The 22349-nt window shown below is 30.9% G+C and overlaps 1 protein-coding gene across 1 annotated transcript in view; it reads right to left on the reverse strand.

Annotated features, from left to right (window-relative positions):
* LOC123662688 (AF4/FMR2 family member 1) overlaps positions 1–22349 on the reverse strand; it is a 130488-nt gene that overhangs the window by 58303 nt on the left and 49836 nt on the right. The window contains exons 4-5 of the mRNA XM_045597491.1: positions 6272–6360; positions 3338–3415 (exon numbers count right to left, since the gene is read on the reverse strand). Coding sequence (XP_045453447.1) covers positions 3338–3415; positions 6272–6360 — 167 coding nt within the window. The remainder of the gene's footprint in view (positions 1–3337; positions 3416–6271; positions 6361–22349) is intronic.

The following is a 22349-nucleotide window of genomic DNA, read 5'->3' on the forward strand; positions in this document are numbered from 1 at the left end:
CCCGTATGTTACGTACCACGTACATAATAACATGTTCGAAATGCAGTAGGTAATAAAGACGATGGAGAGCGTTAGGTCAAGATATTCCAAACTCTTAGATCACTTTTGTTAGTATTATTTGATCTATATATAATGCTTTTCGACCTCGAATAGAAAATAGTCAAAACCAAATTAGATGCTTGATCAAAAACCTTTCATTATATCTTTACAAGTTATATAATTTATTGTATTACAAGCGATCACATGGGATTCTTTTAATACTATCCCAAGCGATATTCAATCAAAAGGAATAAATTTTGCCAGTTTTCGCAACATTCTTCATTGACACTGCTCCTATTGATTACAGTGACATGTTATATACCCTTTAGTCTTCCTCGATAAATGAGCTATCAAACACTTAAATAACTTATTTGGAACAGTAGTTCCTGATATTATACCGCTCAATCAAATCAGTTTTTTTACTACAATATTAGTACAGATTAGTAACGATTTCTTTGTTTTGTTTAAATTATACTCATTTTGTTTTAAATACTTATAAAATAAAACAAAATAACCTATTTTTTAACGAGCATATTAAAAATATCGTGGACGATTTACAGAGCTAGTAAAATAATTTTACGGCGCCACGTGATTACATCTTAGTAAGTTCAACTATTAACTTTGTGACCCGTTTACTTTAACAAAAACTACAAGGAAACTTCGACTCTATAAACATATATTTAAAGGTTATAGTTACTCGTACATATTTTTTATTCATCAATCTTTATTTTTACAGCACTAAACGCCTTGTTGACACGGTTCTGTAAATTATATTTCGTGAACGACTGTAACTTTAGTATTTTTTAATAATTAACAAAAAAAAAATAAAAGTGTTTACAGGTTGCATTTTTAGGTGATAAAAATTATTATGTTATTATTTTCACATTAAAAGTAACAGCAATAAAAAATTTCACAACTGCATTGAGGGATGTTTTGTCCGGTGAAGTGTATGTTAACAGATGGTACGAGTAAATAAAAGGGAAACAGACAGTTTACTGTGTCCTCGTCTTAAATGTAAACACTATATTACAATATTATACATTAATACGAGTTAATAGCATGTGGGTACTCAGTGGTAAGTGGTAAATGACGTCACCAAGATAGCTATGTAGAAAGATAGCCATATTGTTCGCTACATTGTTTTAAGCATTTTTCAATATTTATCATTGCATAATTATTAATTTACTATAAATTACCTCTGATTTGAACTACTCACATTTCAAACTACTGTTAATTTAGGTAATTGTAATTAATTAAAAAAAAAAATTGCCTATCCACTGCTATTAGAAAATGTATAAATCGATTCAGTACTTTCAGTATTTGCAAACAACAAATAGAAGAACAAAAGTTATAAATAACATACCAATATACTAAATATAGATGAAATCGTACTTTTCTAATATTTATTTCATCAAAGCGTATCCAAAGCAACTTATTTCATAAAAGGTCTATTAATATCAGTCGGTATCAAGTTAATCCATAACCGGAATCCGCTCAAGTGTGAGTCGAGTCACTGACTGAGTGTGGGCGAAGAAGTTCAGCAAGTGCTACGAATCTGTGCAAATTATTATAAAACTAATCAATTACCCGCAAACATTATCAAGATTAAATCTTATTTACAAAATATCGAGTAACTTCGACATTTACAAATTTGAAATAATAGATTGCCATATATTAATATTTTTATACTTATATCAAAAGTGTCGTTTATTTCAAATATTTATTTACATACATCAACCCTAATTAAAATTTCCCAAGTTTATGTGAAATCACTTGGGACCTCTCCCACCTAGAACCTGCGGAACCGCGCCCTTTGCACCTGCGCACCTTCTGCGGAACGATCTCTGTAGACTGTGTACATGTTACATTATTGCTAAGTGATATAAGCAAGACGTTGCTATGGCAACTAGTTTAAAACTTCACATAGATTTAGTTTGTATATTCAACTAGTCTAATATGAAATATTTAACAGACTAATCCAATTATAAACCATTAATTAAGTTCATACCACAAAGCGGATTGCAACAATATAATAACTATTGATACCACGTTCCGAATGTACGCGATAATATTTATCTGAAACACGTTATTTCCTAAAACTTAATTGATAAAATATTAGATAAATCTTCATTTTAAAATCAAATCAAATTTATGAAAATAAAAAATTGTTTTTATAAAAAAAGCTGTTGAGAATTATATGAATTTAATTTTTATATACTTATTTTTTATTTATTTATTACTTCTTGCATACATATAATCAAACACTTTTACGTAGTAAAAAAAAAGAAAAAAAAAGAACAGAAATAAAATTAAACAAAAAGAAGTTACAATGACAGCATGCAAAGACGGTCTTATTGCTTTAAGCAATCTATACGTATTTACGGCATTAAAATAAAATAAGAGCAAAATGTGTACACGTGAACTTGATACGTATGAACACGGTAAATACAAATATGTAGTCATAATTTATCCAGCAATTCAAATTTCGATGCAATAAGCGTTTTTGGATTTCACTAGAATTTTTTTGCATGAATAATTTTGTGATAAACGTTGCATTATGTTAGAACAGTACACGAGGCTAACGAAACGAGGAAAAGCTGAGGAGCTTCTAAAGAAATAAATACCAATAATGTCCGTACTATTGAAAACCCTATTACTAAAATTTGTTAACTTAGGTAACCTATTGTATAAGGAAAATAATACAATGATATATTATTTATGAGTGGCAAACTTAAAATGTCGTAGTATGTTTGAGGTGTCGATCTAACCCCAGTATCTTCCCAGATAACTAATGATGTCAAGTTAAACCACAGCCTCATAAAGAGAAACTTCCTAAGTTAAGGTGGCTAGGATTACTTTCCGAGGCATTGTAGCCGCTGTGACCTAGAAAACAACTCGCTGTGCCGTGCGCTGTTTAATAAACAACATCAGGTTGAAACTAAATCGGCACGTAGCGCCGTGCACTTGTCCGGGATTATAACGCTTTAGAAAATTATTTTCAATACATATAAACACGTGTTAGACAAAATAATTTATTTAATGAAACAATAGAACTACTGTTATTTAAAATTTACGTTTTTTTGTTTTGTATTTTTAGCACTTGAACAGCGTGGCATTGTTGTCGATGAGTTAATTCTTTGAACTTAAATTCCATAACAATTTCGTAAACGCTCTTTTGCGTAAACATTTACACTTTCAATTGAAAATAGAAAAAGGCTTTTCATTTATGTTTAGAAAACAGCACATTTTGAAAGTGAAGCTGTAGTTGGTAAACAATGCAACATGTTTTCATACTCACTTGAGTTTGAACGCCGTTTGGTATCCGTAAGGGAGGCGGCCGATGCGCAGTCGCACCCGAAGAGTTAACTCCCTCGCTCTGTTTACAAAACACAAAACTTTTTACACGAAACGGACACTGTATAATTCGGCAATATCGTTAAATGTAAATGTCATCATTTCAACCCCGTACTTATTTTATACGCTTTCCCTTCCCGTCCATGAATAATTACGATAAAATACAATTTTAAATGAAGAAAGCTTTCGTACGTCGAGTAGACTTTACGATTTACAAAGTTTGCCTGAGTGAAGTTCCAAGCTGTTTCAGCGACATGTACTGGTCTTTTTAGGTATCCTTAGAAACATATTCTTTTTCAAGAAGAAAATTCTACAGTCTTGTCAACTCTTTCTCTCTCCTTCGTATTTCGTAGTGATACTAAATAAACTTGAAGGTAACTCAGTGTTTTTAGGATTCCCGTTCAAGACTCGTATATTAATATATATTAAGTTCAGCTTGTAATCATAATCGTGTAGTAAAAATGATCATTTACTAAGCATACACTTTAAAGGCAGCTACTATGACAGCAAACATATACAAACTAGTAAGATAAACATAACCGATATCAAAGTATAAAAATAACTAACTGAAAAAAAAGAGAGCAGAACAAGAAAGTAATTAATCTTTAACAATTTAATTAAAATATCAAACCGGTATCGAGCGTTAAATCTGAAGCACGTGTTTACAGTGGAACAAAGTATCGGCACGGCGCGCCGGTCCGAGGCATGAGCTTCGGAAACTTCGAGCACAACTTACGAAACTCCGAACCACTGGCTCAGTTAAGCATAACTTAACCGCTGCTACGATTTTATGAAATAATGTTCAAAGATTCTGTGGAGATTTTAAACACGTGTACTTAGTTTAGAGAAGTTTTAATATGCATTGAAAAAGAACTAGTAAGTAATAGAATTTTGCTTTTGTTTTAGTCATTAGTAATAGCCAAAATGGGCAAAGTAACCTTATCAGGATTATAAGTTTAGAAGTTTAAAGGTTAATGTTTGATATTTAATACATTGTTTATTATAGTTTGTTAAAGAATATCACAAAATACAACCAATAAAAGGGTTGAAAAGTAAAATTAATTATAATCTTAAGTATTTTTACTAAAGCTAATTTACATCGTATAACGAAAAATAAATAAATACTCTATTGAAAATACAATTCAAAAGCATGAATTGGTGTTAAAACAAATAAAAATAAAAAACCAATCCTTCTTAATGGTAAGACCTATCTCCTAATAGTTAATGTCTGAATCCTCGTATTTATAGTGTCCTCGTATCTGAATCTACCTGTTGCTTAAATGGCTTAGTAAAAGATCTTTAGACAGTCTTTATTTACTACTTCCAGACATTATGACTTACATATGCGAGGGACAAAACACATGAGTTAACAATAAAATATGATTGCTCTTTTTTAAGTACAGTATCATCGCTCTACAGTAATGAATCATTATATTGTTTATTTATAACTTAAATAACAATAAAACAGAAATAAAATTTAGTACAATTGAAATCATACGTAATGGAAGTGTATGTATTAAACCTTGCCTTTTGTCAACACGTGAGAGTTTATTGTACGATAAAGAATTTGAATAAAAATCTAGAGTAATATTATAAAGCTGAAGAGTTTGTTTGTTTGTTTGATCTCAGGAACTACTGGACCGATTTGAAAAATTAATCTTTCAGTGTTAGATAGCATTTCCCGAGGAAGGCTATAGGCTATATGATTACGCTAAGACTAATAGGAGCGGAGCGCCAATGATGAATGTTTCAAAATCGGGTTTTTTTTTTCCTTTTGAGAGCTTCCCCAGTTTGCCCAAAGAAACTGTTCCACGCGGAAGAAGTCACGGGCAGAAGCTAGTCAAACGTATAGTTAAAAATCTGGTTAATACACATTATAATTATACAAAGTCCCGGTAGTTAAAGCTTTAAAGGCATGAGTTTTCATTTCGATCGTAACATTATTAGAAAAAAAAAGTGCTGAGTCAATTTAGAAGAGATTCCATTTTAATGGAAGAGAATAAATCTTTATAACGGCTAAGAATAATTTGATCAGAGTAGCAGATCAAAACGAAGCTTTGCATAACAATAGCTACTTTGTGAATCGTTCGGATTTCATATAATTTATACGAATGCTTTTTTTTACAGGAAATTTCATAGAAACGACGGTAAGAACACTTTTATAAAGAAGATGAGAGATTTTACTTAGTGAGATGTCGAAACAAAAGTAACAAAAGCTGTATTTAAAAATTTTAGTGATTTTCATCTAAAATATTCATTTCAATTTGTAACATTATGACACAAGTTAAAACTGCATCAAATTTCATAACATCGATTCCATAGTTTACTTCATTTTTAGTCCGTATAAGATTTGAATCTAAGTAGACTGTTAATCTAAGTAGACTGTATGCTACGATATCATTATTTTAATATTTAAGTATAACAACAATTTAATAAAATCGTCACAAAAAAAAAAACAATAAATAAATACTATGACTCAAAAATCTCATGGTAAAAAGACCAATAACGTTACATACACAATAAAACAATATTAAAAAAATCTTCAAACATCATGTATTCATGTCATAATAACTAAAAAGCATCGTTGTGCTCTCTCCTTTCATTTATAATCACTATCGTCATCTTGTTTATTATCAGATCGGTGTCCGATTACAAGTTTTTAAGAGTGAAGTGACCTTAATAATTCAAGGCGACCTCACTACTCGACCCTTTTATCGTTGTTTTAATATTGTTTTCCTTTATAACACTTATTATATAACATATTTCAAGTAAATTTGGAATATTTTGTTTTTATATGTATAACGTACACACACGATTGTCTGTTCCTAAGGTAAGCAACTTATAAATAAATATTATAAACAGTTCCGAAATATAATACCTTATTGTAAGCATAGCGATGGTGTACTCGACCGTTTTGTAAGGCGTTGGCGGGCTTTTTGAACTCATTCTCACGTCGGGACGGGTGACCTGTTGACAAAGATGTAAGAATAAAATAAATATACTTCATAACATATCTATCTATATACTAGATAGAGTTCAATAACATAATAACAATAGACCTCCAGACTCACATACAATATCACAATTTCCCAATAATATGTAGTGTGAGGGTGACAGGAATATTTGTTTTACTTTGTGTTTACCTTATAACTAAATAATTAATTTTCCATCTTAATATATATAAATCTCGTGTCACAATGTTTGTCCTCAATGGACTCCTAAACCACTTAACCGATTATAATAAAATTCGCACACCATGTGCAGTTCGATCCAACTTAAAAGATAGGCTACATTTTATTTTGATATATTATGTTATTATTATATTTCAGAAAAAAATAAGGTGATACGAAGTTCGCCAGGTCAGCTAGTGATACTATGAAGTTTTTATATTTGTGTTTTAATTTTATACTAAATATGATAAATAAATTGACATTACGCATACAATCAAATTAATATATAAATAGCATAGAATTGGTTATACCTACGTTTACGTAGGTTTATTGATTACGAAATATGATGAAAAATTATTTTCTGATTTCAGTTCCGTTTTACACGTAAACCATATATAGAAAAATAATACTTTAGAGATTAATTTTACAAGCTTAATATTAACTTTTATTTAATAAAACAACAACTCAATTTTTATTGTTAACGAATTTATCTTTAAAAGATATATTTCAATTAAAACGCCTTTTGTACGAATATATACATGATAAAAAGTAGTAACATATCTAAGAACACGCGACTATATCGTATTTTGCCAGTGAAAAATACAGTATCGCGTCCGAGAAATCATTTGATCGGCGGCAGTAAGCCAAATTGTTTGACGTGTTACCAAAATCGAAACTATTTGAACTATTGAATTTTTTTTAAAAAGAAATTTTACATGTAGTATTCATTCGTATTGCATCGGACCGCGGGTGCTGTATCAAAATAAAAAATAAAATCGTTTCACCTCGCGAATAAAAATAAGAAATGAAGTAAATTTTTTGATGCGTTCTTTACAATTTCAGTAAAATGCAACGTAAAATTAGTTTAACAGCTACTATTTCATGATTTATAAATGTAAATGAATTATGCTGAAATTAATAACATGAAAAAGTATTTATTTATTATTAATTACGCATGCTAATGTATTTATTATAGTACTCCCTTATTCTTCTTCTTCCTATGGGCCTTAGCCCACATAATTTACAGGCTGATTAGAGTTCAGTAATCATTCATTGAACTAAGCACGAGAGAATTATGTACGTTTCATTATACGTACATAGGATAACATGTCATAAAAAACGTGCGTCTTAGACTGCATGTTAAAAAAATTGTTTTAATCCAGTATAACGTTACACTTAGATACTTTGTAGTGAGACACTACATTGCAGACATTGTGTTATGAGAGAATAAGATTTGTATTCATAAATATTACTTTAATGCTGCAAACGTACAATTGAAAGAATAAAAAATTCCGTTTGTATAACTGTGACGAAACACAACACTGCATAGCTATAAAACTATAATAGTCTTCGTGGCGAGCAAGTATCAACTCAATGTCGCTTTTTCTAAAATTACATTGAGATTTTTTAATTTTTTTTTAAATAAAAAGTGTTGAACCATTTTTAGGAAGCTACATTATTCAAAAATCATAATAGATAACACTACAAATTACAGTTCAGACTAGTGTGAACATGAAATTATTGATAATAGCTTCCTAGTTAGCTTCTAGAAATTCTTTATCTGCCACGAATGCCTAGATTACGATTACAAGAGAGCACGTATTCTGTAAATCGACACATAGTGAACGTTTTCAAATGCTTATGTTTATCTTACACGCATAAAACACTTAAAAGTGTGTATTAAAATACATCTGTGTAGAAGCTAGCTCCCTATGGGGGGCGGACTCCCGTCTGAGGGGAATCTCGGCAGTAGTTTAGGTGCCTAGCTATCTAGACGTCGAGCTGTTTTATGGAGATTGCGAACAGGACAAAAGGAGCTTTGGGTATACGCTAACTTTGTGCATTACTCGTATTAACACTTATCGCGCCTTTGATCTAATATACGATTCTTGGTCTGAGACTATTATGCTGATTATATTATTTCCAAGGTAATTGATATTTAGTCATATACAATTTTTTTTTGTTTCAGAACAACACGAAAATTAACTCTGTCTTGAAGAATTATGAAATAAAAGTCAAAAGAATTACGTGTATAATTATAATAATTTAGTATTTAGTGTTGTTACTTTAGCTTATTACTGTTATTACTTTGTGATATGATTGTGATTCAAATTTTATTTTACAAATTTTAATTTTAAATATAACTAGTGCACGGATATAATTTCATTTATTTGTAACTATAATACGTCGTTGTATATCACATACATGCCTATTAAAATTAATACATAATCTAGTATTCTAGACAAGCAACGCTCGAAACGTTCGAGTTATATAGCGGCGATTGTAAGCATCTGAGGCTTAACACAGACCAGCTATTCATCTAGACGTGAACACACACCATCAGTATTGAATTACTGGGAAACACTGCTGTTGTGTGTCTATTTACTTTATAGCTACTACGAAATCGGTTTAAATACTAGCCATGATACGAAATTGTTAGAGCAACAAATAATATAGCTACGAATGCCATTTTTATAAATATTCTTTATGAACAATAAATAATTTAAAAAAAAAATGATCAACAGTAATAAGATGTTTATCTGTATGATCAATTTAAATGTATTATAATTTATAAATTCTTAAAACCATTCTCGGCTTACATCTCCTCAATTGTACCTATAAGATTGCATTGTCACTATTACAAAAATAAACCTTGTCTTTAAACATTGGGAATTCAATTGAATGACACAAAAGTATAAAAAAAAAAATATAGATACAGATATACAAATGAGTGTCAAATAAGTTTGTATAGAGTAAATATAGAAAAGACGCAAAAGGAACACAACCTAGTTAACCGCTAATTATGTAATTAAATTAAAAAGTATATTACTGATGCTCAGATAGAAAAATAGTACTCGTAGTAAGTACAATTCTAACAATGAAAACACGCATAAAAGGTTCTTATTGCTGTCAATTATCACTTTTCATTGTTTTTACCCAATATTGATTGTAATGATTCAAACAAGGATAAGATATTCTAATAAGAAGTTATCTGATAAAAACTATCAGAGTGAATTGCACTATCCGTTCAATTACTCTCGTACAACGCATCTGATTGGTCAATTTGCCGTTTTCTATTACTGGCTACTAACTGCCACTAATGCACTTTGAGAGAGGGAGGACACACACTTAGTCGTTCGTCTTTAAGGGATAGACTTCAAACATTGGCGAACTATTGCGTACTTGAAGTTACACAGTACTACAAATATATACCTAAATAGTTGAGTTAGTAAGGCCCTAAACAAAATAAATTTAATATTATAAACGGCTTAAATGAATACTGTTAAATCACTGAAATATAATTCCTACTACGGTTGGGTTGTTTTTTTCTAGACGAAGTCCCGGCAAGTGTTACATATAGCTTGGCACCGACTTCCAGCCTATCATTAGATAGCACGTACAAGTAATAGTATTATATTAAAGATAAATATTTGTTATTTTTTTGCTTTTTAGTGTCCATAGTAGACTATAGTAGGTTTCGTTGTTTTGCCAAAAAAAAGCCGTACATAAAGTACCGTGAAAATTTATATCGTCCAAGTGAACAAAAATGCTCATAAAATGAAAACTACTGGGTCAAACTAAATTAAAATTTTATAGAACCTAAAGGCGACTATTCCGCATCGAACAAAAAAGAATCACGTGAATCGAATCTGAAAACTCGACGTAATCGGTGTACATACAAAAAAATAAACCAATCGAATTGATAGCCTCCTCCTTTTTGAAGTCGGTTTAAAAGTCACAGAGAGGAATATTTTTAGCAAAGTATTTTTAAACATACAAAATAACTTATTTTAAAACACATATATAATTTGTTAAGAGTAGATTTATGATGCAATTGATGATTTTATTACATTACCTTCCAAATTCAGTAATGTTAAATCCAAAACAATTTTTAAATATAAACATTTAATGATGCAATGCAAATTATTTATTACATCAAACCTTGTACAGACTAAACTAATATTTTATGAGAATATATTCACATGATTAAGAAAATAAACAACACACAGTAGGCGGCAAACTATTAGAGATAAAGAAACAACCATAAAAGATAGATAGTCGACAGAAGCATAATAGGGGTTTTAAAATGACAAACTCATCACAATAAACACAGATACGTAACTATTGATAAACACATACACACATGGGTACATACATACAGTACAATCATAGATATATCATAAGTCGAATGCCATCTAATTGTATTCAAATAAGCGCGATAATTTTTTTTACGGTTCTTAATCTGATTAAAAGAGTCGTACACTCGATATTTTCTCATTAAGTCATAAGTCACATTACTTAACACATTCTAGAACTCGAACTAGATACATAAATAAATTAAAACGACAATTGAAAACTATACATACTTAACATAGTACATATGTATATAGAAACGATATTACTTATAAGTATTAATAAAAGAAGTGCGTTTACGTGTGAGTCGGCCCGCAAAGGGCGGGATCATAACACAGAAATGAACAGCACATAACTGAATCTCATTTCGCGATCAAACGACGTCTCAGAGCGTGATCACATGGGAAATATTATTACTAAACATAGTACACTCGAGGTTCGTGTAATATAAAAATTGAACGCGACTCGCACCGTGGGATGTGTACCATGGGGTCATGGAATTTATACCAACTTTATATTTGCGTCGCTTCTTCAAAAGGAAAGTTAATTTTTGAGATACTAACAAGATTAATAAAGACAGTCTACTTACTGGCGTTAACCACGTTAGGTTGTTATCTGCATTAGTAATGTATACCTTACATTACTGTAACAGTCAAAGTTGGAATTAAATGAGTATTGCTAATGTTTATTACTTTACTAAGTACTAATCTTGTAAAAAGTACGATATACTTTGTTAATATTCAACAATGTGACAACTATCAAGATTCACTCGTATTATTAGTATATGTCAAGTATTACTTTCGTCTAACAAGGTTCCTATATTCAAAATACTATTCGTTCTATTCACGAAGCGTTCAATTTCAAACTTGTTAAAATTCGAAGTTTATGACCAAGAAAGTATATAGAAACAAAAACATAAAATTTAAAACAATTTTAAAACAGTAAATACGATTAACGGATACCCAGTTAAATGTCTCATTTAAAAATTAATCACAATGTATTAATGAAAACCGGGTCGTGTTCATTGGATTTACTGAAAAAATGAGACTTGATAATAATTGTTTAACATCGAACTCGGTTGGAGGTTAAGAATAAAAAACGTTTAAAAAAATAAGACCTAGACGATTTAAATATTAAATAAGGTAAAACATATGACAAGACTGGGCTTACTAAACTGTAAGTATAAAATATATGTGTTTGGGTATTGTTGAAAAGCTTAAATTCTTATTTAGTATCCGTGAGAAAAATAAATCAGATTTTGACATACATTATAGACGTACTATATAATAGCCGCATCGTTATCCAAAAGTCAATGAACAATTACATAAACACTGTTTTAAATCACGTATACGATACGACAAGATGTAGCGAAAATAAATTAGATAGAGATCGTCCAAATGGATTACATTGCAATCAAAACAAAATTGCTTTCACAAAACCCCTTTTTACAACGTAAAAATGTAAAAAGAAAATTAATATCCAATGCATTACAACATAAAAACCTGTGTTTACATATTCACGTCACACGCATTTTTTCGTATTATCGGATCGTCGAAACCTTTTGGAGAACGTAATATTCTAATATCGAAGTAAAGAAATCTCGTAGAGAGATATAAAATGTATGTAAGTAGAAGACATCGCAGGAGATAGCTTCTCTGAACATAACTTAGTGCGTAATAAATTTCGTATCAGTACTTTATTATCAAATCGGATTGCTCGTAAAAATAAGTGCAATAGTTCTATGGGCTTTCAGTTGAAATATTATTGGTAAAGGTGTTACCACACGACACTAGTGGAGTTTCCTAGTGATCTTAAATTGATTATAGTTTTAATAATACCATCTAGTACGTAAAAGACTGTATATTAAAGATTTTTTTATTAATTTTATCGATAAATTCTGGTAATTATTTATACCATAAACGTAAAGAAGTGTTTTGAACGTAAAAAACGTTTTAATTACGTTTTTCTGTTCTACGAACTCTATCTTATTATATTTGAAAATATTCTAGTTCGATTTTTATTTAATAAATTATTTAGACCATGATATGACTTCAAGGAAGATATAATAAGTATCTATAGATAATAATACAAATAATACAAAATTGTGAAAAAAATAAAATGAAAAATAATGAACATTTTTAACAGTTGAGGAAAACAAAAATGATTTTTATTTATAAAATATCGAGTGGGTGTTGGGAAGATTGTTTACAAAATACGACAACCTCAGCGAAATGTTTAATCACACTTTAAGGTTTTCCCTGTACACAAAATACCTCTTGAAAAGTTTTTGCCGGTATTTCCCGCTTTTATTTAACATTTCAAATCGTATTTTTCCTTTTGTATTAATTAATGTAGGCATTTATTAAATCTTAAATCGATACAACGTGATTTGCGTCTACATTTTTCTCTTATCATTTTGTTTTAATAGAGCTTCAATCACTGTTATATTTTTATTGCAAATGAGTTGCTAATATATGTGTTATGTACATAATTAGGCCTATTCTTAACGTAGCATAAAGTTTGAAGTAATACTGTGTGTACAGTACATGGTGAGTCGGAGCACACAGACGGATTTTCAGTGAGCCTTTAAAACCTCTTTTAAAATACCATTTCGATAGAACGATGGATGTATTGCGAAAAAAATACCTTTACCTCTTACGTTTATACTAAATTTAAAATTTTCTTTTTAACTATTTTTTAAAGATTCAATTTGAAATTCCCATTTATCGTTTTCGGTAATTTGCAAAAGTAAAGTTTTGTATGTATGCATTTATTTATTTTACAACTAGGTTACATCTAATACAAAAGTAAAAGTAATTTTAAAAATTAAGAAATCAATAAATTTATAAAAAATCAAAGTGAACATTTATAAATTCAACTAAAAAGAACAACACCACGATTGTTTAACAATTTAAAAATGTATTTTACAGTAAGTATGGACTATAATAATCAAATCATTATTTTGCACATTCAAGAGTAACTTGTTATTCTTACAAATAAATGTTCAAATTTGAATTTCGAAATGTTCGTAATCCAATACCTCGCTCGCCATATAACGTAACAAAATACAATAGGTTGTCATACAAAATGAAACCTAGAACTCGGTTATCCGTCGCACTTAGGTCGAACAGTAATATAATGATTATATACGACTAAACAATATCCCAGATGCACTCGGGTGGATTGCCTCGCTTCCCGAACAATGGCGATATACTCTGAAAGTATTGGAACATCGATATTAGATAAGTCGGGGAGCCTGTTGCATTCGCAGACTTCGAGATTAGATGCTGTATTCGAGAATTTTTATTTAACTAGCGAGAGTATTTTTCGAAAGCTTTGTTTTCAATTTTAGAATACGTTGTTATATTTTATATTACAAGAGTTACTAAATTGGATTTCTTTGTTATACAATAAACAATAAATTATAAATTTTCCTTACAATATCGTGGATAAATAGCGGTAGTATACGACAGGTGAATTATAGACGCGTTTTTGTGTTATTATTTTTAATATTGCTAAAATATTTTTAAATAAACGTACGTACTATGAAACTAAACGAATATTATAAAACTGAAGAGTTTGTTTGTTTGCTTGAACGCGCTAATCTCAGGAACTGCTGGTCCGATTTTAAAAATTATTTCATTGTTAGATAGCCCATTTATCGAGGTAGGCTATATATAGAGCTATATATCATCACGCTAAGACCAATAGAAACAGAGTCCACGCGGACGAAGTCGCGGGCAAAAGCTAGTAATAAAATAAAAGAATATCTTAATACATTATGTACACTTGCAAACTGATATAGACCAGAAATCTATTTGAATATCAATAATAATAAATGTAAAGATATGCACATTTTTATGGCCCATATCAGTGAACCGTACCAACAGACACTTGGTACACGAATTAAATGCTTAATAAAACACTTAAAAGCCCGCGTACTTATTTTTAAAACATTCAACCGCAAATAAAGCCACGTCGAGTACGAAAAAAGAGAAATAAATCTTATTTGTGATATTAAAAAGTGATCAGTTGGCACCCAGGGTGGTATTACGTAGGGTTACCGACTTTTAAATTATTTATAACTTTCTTTAATATTATACAGATATGGATATAGAACCTAAACTGTAACGATAATGACTACATTAGTATAAATATAAATAAAAAAATAAATAAAAAAAAACCTTAAGTATATGTGTATATGTATATATATATATATACATATATATATAATATATATTATGTCTATATATATATATATATATATATATATATATATATATATATATATATATATATATATATATATATATATATATATATATATATACATAATATAATAACTAAAAAATATTATTAAAAGGAGTCCCTTTAGGCAAGGTTCCGATGATACTGGCAGCGTTCCCCCTTTGAATAACCTAAACTTTATATTATTATATCAGCATTTATTAAGAAAAAATAATAAATATTTAATTCTAATGTAGTTTTACTAAAACAGTTTAGGTACACTTTGTTGATACATCTTTTGCAATGTTTATAATTCGAATCTAGCTTTGAAATATTAACTAAACCTTATCCATTACTGTTGTGTAGGTTTAATAAGTATTGAATGACATAGCGGCAAATATAACGATGAGCGGAACAAACACTGCTATGTACACAGGACAAGTCGCTTTATGACGAACAAAACTTAAAACAAGTATTTTATACCGTACCTTAACTGTGTCGTTTTCATAATATAGATTAAGATATAGCCGACCTGGCAATAATATAATAATAATGTATATCGAAATAAAATATAGCCTATCTTACAAGTTGGATCAAACTACACAAGGTGTACAAATTTGATTAAAATCGGTTAAGTAGTTTAGGAGTCCATCGCGGACGAACAACGTGACACGTAATTTATTAAGATTGATAAAAATAATTGAAAGAATATTATGTACAAAAAAACATAAACAAAATTATATTAAAGAGTTACCAATTTTTTTTTTTTTTTAATTAAAAATCACTAGACTTCAAATATAACAACCCTAAAACCGTGAGATGTCCGTGTACGAGTGAGATGAAACAATGGCCGAGTCCTGGCCAATGACACGCGCACCTGCGGCCGTTGACACATGCGCAAGCGCAGCCCGCGCCCGTGCGCTCAGTCATTATCACCCCTACACTCATTCATTTTCCATTTGCGTCCATCATTGCGGGTTTTATTCGTTTTTATTGCATTTAAGCATCTGCACATTATATATTTAATGAAGTTATTATGTTTATTATGTTATTACATTTGAATTTGATTTGAGTTTATCAATACTTAGTGAAGTTTATCTTATCTAGTTGTGCAAAATCTCTTTAAAAAAACAACGCTGTCATGATTACTCGATTTTTATATTATTAGTTTAGTATTATTTTAGTTAAGTAGTTTTACTAGTTAGGTTACTTTTCGGTGTAGAGATGCTGACGTTCGCAGATTTGATACCTTTCCTAGCAGATATTTGCCTATTTGTAAATATTTGAGTTTGATCTGGGTGTTTCATCCTAGTGAGTCTTCCCACCATGTCTCTGAAGACAGAAAATTGAGTCTGACTGTTTCATTTGCAATTATAAACACGTGATAATGATCTTTTATTTTGGTAGAAAAATTATTCATCTACCCGCAGTAGAGCAGTGTGATGAATTTAGCTCCAAACTTTTATCTATGAAGGGGATGCCTTTAACCAGCAGTAAGTAGGTCGTTCACAGACATTCAGTTCAGTTTATTCAGTGTGATGGACTAGAAATATGAACTAAACCATACACAATAGCAATCGCTTTGAATACAAGGGAAGCCAACCCTTGTACACGCCACTGTATATCATTTAGTACAAACTTATATTGCTAAACTTTCGAAGCGTATAAGATTATATCAATATAAATAGGCGTGGGCACGTAATAATAACGGAATGTTCGAAAGAGACTGAATTTACCTAAACCGATCAAATTCAGCTGGTGTTTATTCAATTTACGTATGAAAATATCATACATCCATCGTTTTATACGAAATTCTTTTACGTATTCTCTTGTCTACTGTTACATTGACGAAGAAAACTGTTTGGTTATAAAACTTCCCTTTTTTGTCCTTCCTTGAAACAATGACATTAAACAACATCTTAAGATTACTTTATAGTAACATTTTTATATAATGATCGCTAACAGAGAGAAGCAAATAATATCCTATTTTGTGTTTTGTATACATTAGTTAAATAATTTTAAAAGCAGTGATGCACCATATTTTACACATAAAAGCTAACATTGCGAATATGCAAAAATTGATACTAGTAAACACTAATTTTGTTCTCCTACAGCTAAAACATGATTCAAAACTATTCCGTTACATAATGATCTTGTATAATCAGTACAAAACTATTCGAATCAAATGGTAGTAAGTCAGGGTTATTTTACTTGGGACCACAATCCGCGAGGATTTCGATTATATTCATGCAAATCCTAAACGCAAAATTCAAACTGTAAGATCAATAAAATTAAAGGATTGTTTACAAACTTGTCGGTACGAAGTTGTGTGAAGTTAAATGTTTTTTTTTTTTGTGAAATTATTTATTTATTTTTTTATTTCTTCAAAACGGTTCGAAAGTTATACGCGTACATTTCGACCACACATTCTTGTTTATGTGGAGAAGAGATATTCATTAATTTGTACGGTTTTATTTTTGTATTACCCACACATTAGGAAATTCTAAATATTTTATTATAGACGGAGCCACGGTCGCTTAAACAGAATATAAAATCATCATATCAAAAATTTCGATCTAGCGAGTACATCGTACCATAGCTTAATTGGCGAGAGGACCGACACGGTCAGTCGGAGATACACCCGACTAGAAAAAAGGTCAGGCTCAACCAGATCATGTATCTGGACCGGATCAGGATAGAATAAGGCATGCCAGGTCCGGCAAGCTCTATCAGGACCAGGTCTGGTCCAGACAAGGATAGCCTGATGTAAAATATAATCTAGTATGGTAAGGCTTACTGGATCAGGACCCGGTCCGGTCCAGATCAGGATAGCCTGATGTAAAATTTAATCAAGTATGGTAAGGCATACTGGATCAGGTCCCGGTCCGGTCCAGATCAGGATAGCCTGATGTAAAATATATCAAATATAGTAAGGCATACTGGATCAGGACCCGGTCCGGTCCGGATCAGGATAGACTGAAAGAAATTACGCGAACTGAGCCTGAATCGCGCTATTAAAGTTTTTAAGCGCACTTAGTATATATACAATTATCAGGACAGTCCAGCAGGGAGTCCATTTCTACACTGTGGAGCACTCGTAAGTAATAGGAAATCGTTAATTTATAGTTACTTAGTAGAAGTTAATAAATAAAATTTAATTAATAAAAATAATTAATTAATAACAAAAATAAATAAAAATAATTAATATTTAAAGTAAAAACATAAATATATAATACACTGGAAAAAATAAACGGAAATAAATATCATAATAATTATGTTAAGTAACATATAATATCAATTTGCTTCTTTTTTTTTACTAAACAATTTTTTCAAGAATATACATTCGTGTTTTTTAAAAGGACCGAACCGGCTGATCAGGATGAGATAAGATTTCCTGATCTGGACTCGATCAGGAAATTTCATCTCATCCTGATCAGGTCCAGACCAATCATCTGCGTTACATGCCTTATCTAGTCCTGATCAGGCATGCCTGGTCCGGTCCTTCTCAGGAAGACGAAAAAATTTCTACTCGGGCAGGTTCGATCCCCGCTGGAACGGTCGATTTTTATATTCATTATATATTATTCTATATATATTCATTAAGGTAATACACGAAAAATAATTATGCTGAGAAATTATCACAGAATACAATATATTACTTTGATAAACTTTTCAGACTCTTCGAGAAACATATAAACTAACACTTGCCGATAATTATTCCGAGATTGGTTTATTCCACTCTCACCTCCGACGTTTGATCGAAACTTTGGGGCCTCGTGCTAATTACGTAAAAGGTCCCTTCTGACGAATACAGCCAAAACAAATCATAAAAGGTATTCGAGGCACGTTTTTTTTTCGTTTAACAAGGTCGTAGGTATCAATCGCAAATAAGGAGGTCAATGTGAGCCGGGATGTCTCGAGGTTTTTCCTTCGTTAAGGAAGAACATTGTGTACATTTAATGCTTAATAAGATAATAAACCATTTAATGGAGTTACGTGAAAGAACTAACAAAATAGAAAAGGTTAATTTAATTCAAGAGATTGTTGTGCATTTTCCTTTGTATCTGTATTCGAACTACAAAGAGAAAATTATTTTTTTTACAATTTAAAAGAAGTAGCAATAAGTTTAACATACTAAATATTATTTAATGCCTGAGTCATTATTCGTTAGCCATTGTCTCGATAAATGACCAATTCATTCACACCCTCTAACAGCTTTCTATAATTCGAAACGCACACAAGATTTTATTACACCATACAGAGAACGTTGATTCACACTCAGGGTCACAACATAACAAAGGCCGTAACGTTTCGTATAAAAGCCGAACTAACGCACATAATACCTATAAAACTTCCTGAATCCAGCCGGTTTCCCCAGGAGCGTGGTAAAATGGGTAGGGGGTAACTACAAATGTATTTCACGAGGACCTAATGGTAGAAAGCATCACGAGTTAATCTTGACTCGAAATTCATACGTTACTGAAATTATTTTTCTAGAACAAATATTCAAAAAGATCATATTAATAATAAAAATACAAAATAGCGCTACAAATACGTTAGTAGTGGGTATTCGTGCATTCTGGATCAACCTTCGGTTGATCCAGAATACACGAATACGACATGGCTCCTCGCCTAAAAAAAAAAAAAAAAAAAAAAAAAAAAAAAAAAAAAAAAAAAAAAAAAAAAAAAAAAAAAAGGTTTTGGGGTCATCTAAATCGATTGCACTCATCCGTTTTGTGCTAACTCTAACGGTTCGCAACTTAGGTTTCTAAATTTGCAAACTCCACTACCCTTAATTACTATGCAATTACCTTAATTACTATACAATTACTAACTATCATTAACGACCATTACGCTTCTTACCAAACTACATTCCTTTGACGTCTTATTGACAATATTAAAGCGGAGGTTTACAATAAAACTTTGCTTCAATTTCTGTTCAAAACATTATTTATTTCCAAGTAATCTTTAAGTTACATTTTTAATCTCTCATAAAATAAGATTTGAACATAATACTTAATAACATATCATTTTTAAGTGTATCGCTGTCAAATTCATTTTGAAACTCTGTCAATGACTTCTTATTAAACTTATACAGTAAGTACATTAAACAGTACTCGCCACACACTGAACTCCAATCATTTTGTATCCTACTATTATTAAAATGCCATTTCCTTGCATTTCTATTCAAAAACATTTTATGCATCCCCATAGGCAAGCGGCCATACGTATCAAAATATTCACCAACACCATTACTGTCTATGTGGATGGCTACCCAGTGAGATCCTGGTTTTGAGTCCGGGTCCAAATTGCTTATAAGGTATGTGGGAGCCGTCACATACATTGGTAATCGATTCGCAGCATACACATTATTTTGTAAGCTTGGATGAATCTTTTTTAAGTATGATTGTATTTGTAAAGTATTCATAATTATTTAAAAGAAGACTTATTCATTCGCTCTATCATACACAAGTGGAATAAATAAGCTAGACCTTCTTATTTAACATGCAATTGACAGGGTTTTTAAAATAAAATGAAAGAAAACTTAAAAATAATCATTTACTTACACAATAACACATATTACAGAGTGAGAACTTAATAATACTTAGAAAGGAAATACAATATTCATTCTCTTAGCTACTATAGTCAACGGTTACATTACGATTTTTATCTATTTCAATGACATTATCAAATTCTGCATAAACAACGCAATTGATCGTTTGAGTCAGAGCAGATTCAAAGCGAACTTCTAATCTAACACTACCATGTCTAATTAGATTCCAATGACTAGATGAATTGGCTGATAAATCAGGTGTGAGATCAAATGCTAGCAAACAATAACCTTTTGAATACTTATCGTGAGATATCCCATTACCTTCGTTAAGAAAATGTATCCCTGTTCCTGAGAATAATGTATGATAGGTTGCAGTGAAAATATTATTACCAAAAGATGGTTGTAAAGCTTTTGAAGGTATTTGCTGACCATCAATATATAAACAAAAGGAATTCATTTTATAGTTCTCAAAATTAAACGGATTTTTAGACAAACAACCATTAAATGCTGCATTACTTACAAATCCAACTATACATCTCTTAGGTACTTGACCCAAAAAGATATTGTCTAATGTCTTACCCTGGACCCCTGACGGTATCGTTAGAACTTTTACTTCAGCTCGAGTTATGGGATATTTTGCAGTTGTGGTGGCTAAGACTTTTTGATGGGCAAGTAAGACAGAGGGGTTAATTTTTGTCCTTCTAACAAGGAGAGTCGCATCTGTAATGTTTATTTTGTATTTAACATCGTCTGTTGGAGCCATCAGGTTAAATGTTTCACGTGATCTCACCAATTTAATACTCATCTCAACGCCATTAATTAAAAATTTTTCTTGATTGAATATGTCACCATGAAGATGTCCTATCATTTCAACTTCCTTACTTTCTGAAACTAATTGCTGTCTTTTAGTAAAACCTGAATTTTTTTCTTCGGTTGAATCCATTTTACCAGCTGTATCTTCATACCAAAGGCTACACGTTAAATGAGATTGTTTTGCCTCAGATGAATAATTCAAAAGAGTTTCAATGTAAGCTCGATAAGCATATGTATTGTTTGGAGGTGAAACTAATTTTTGGTTTAAATAAACATCGAGTTGAGTAAAAACTGAATGAAGCCAATTGTTTACAGGTGCTACAACAGTTGAAGCAGCCAGTTTTGAAGAATCCTCATTTAATATTTTTGCTTTTAATTGAATCAGTGTATGAGATAAGTCTATATAGTCATCACCAGTTCCAGGGACTTGAAATTCTATAGGACCATCGTCAGCTAAAGATGATATTGGTTTATATTGCACCCACATTCCACTTTCTATGCTTGTTTGTGTTGATGGTAAAGCAAACAAATCTAATTCAGATTTTATACATTCACAAGAGTGACTATGTAAGAAAGACATTGTTTTACAATTTATGTAAATATATCTCCTTGATATTGACGAGTTGATTTTCTTTTCTTAACACCTTTTCCTTTACCGTTCGATGAAGGAATGACCGTCCCAAGACATTTTCTTTTAGTTATATAGCCTGTACCAGACATGTTTAATTTATCAATTTTTTTATCAGCTCTTCTTTTCAAATTTGAACTAATTTCCTTAAGTCGTGACTTTATTGATTCATCCATGGGTCGTGCTCTTGTCATATCAGAGAGAATTCCAACACCTGCGCTCAAAGCTTCCTTTCCTATGGCTTTAGCACCGCTTGAAAGCAAAGGTAAAACAGATCGAAATAACCCTCCCAAAAAGTTCCCAATGCCATGACCACGTTGATAAGGAACTCCTTTGTATATGACTCCTATTCCAGAACCAGCTTGATGAGTATAATAATTTTCGTATGGACAATTTATGTTACTGTGAGGATACATTATAACTTTCTAAA

The sequence above is a fragment of the Melitaea cinxia genome, chromosome 19 (assembly GCF_905220565.1).
Source record: "Melitaea cinxia chromosome 19, ilMelCinx1.1, whole genome shotgun sequence".
Taxonomy (NCBI): domain Eukaryota; kingdom Metazoa; phylum Arthropoda; class Insecta; order Lepidoptera; family Nymphalidae; genus Melitaea; species Melitaea cinxia.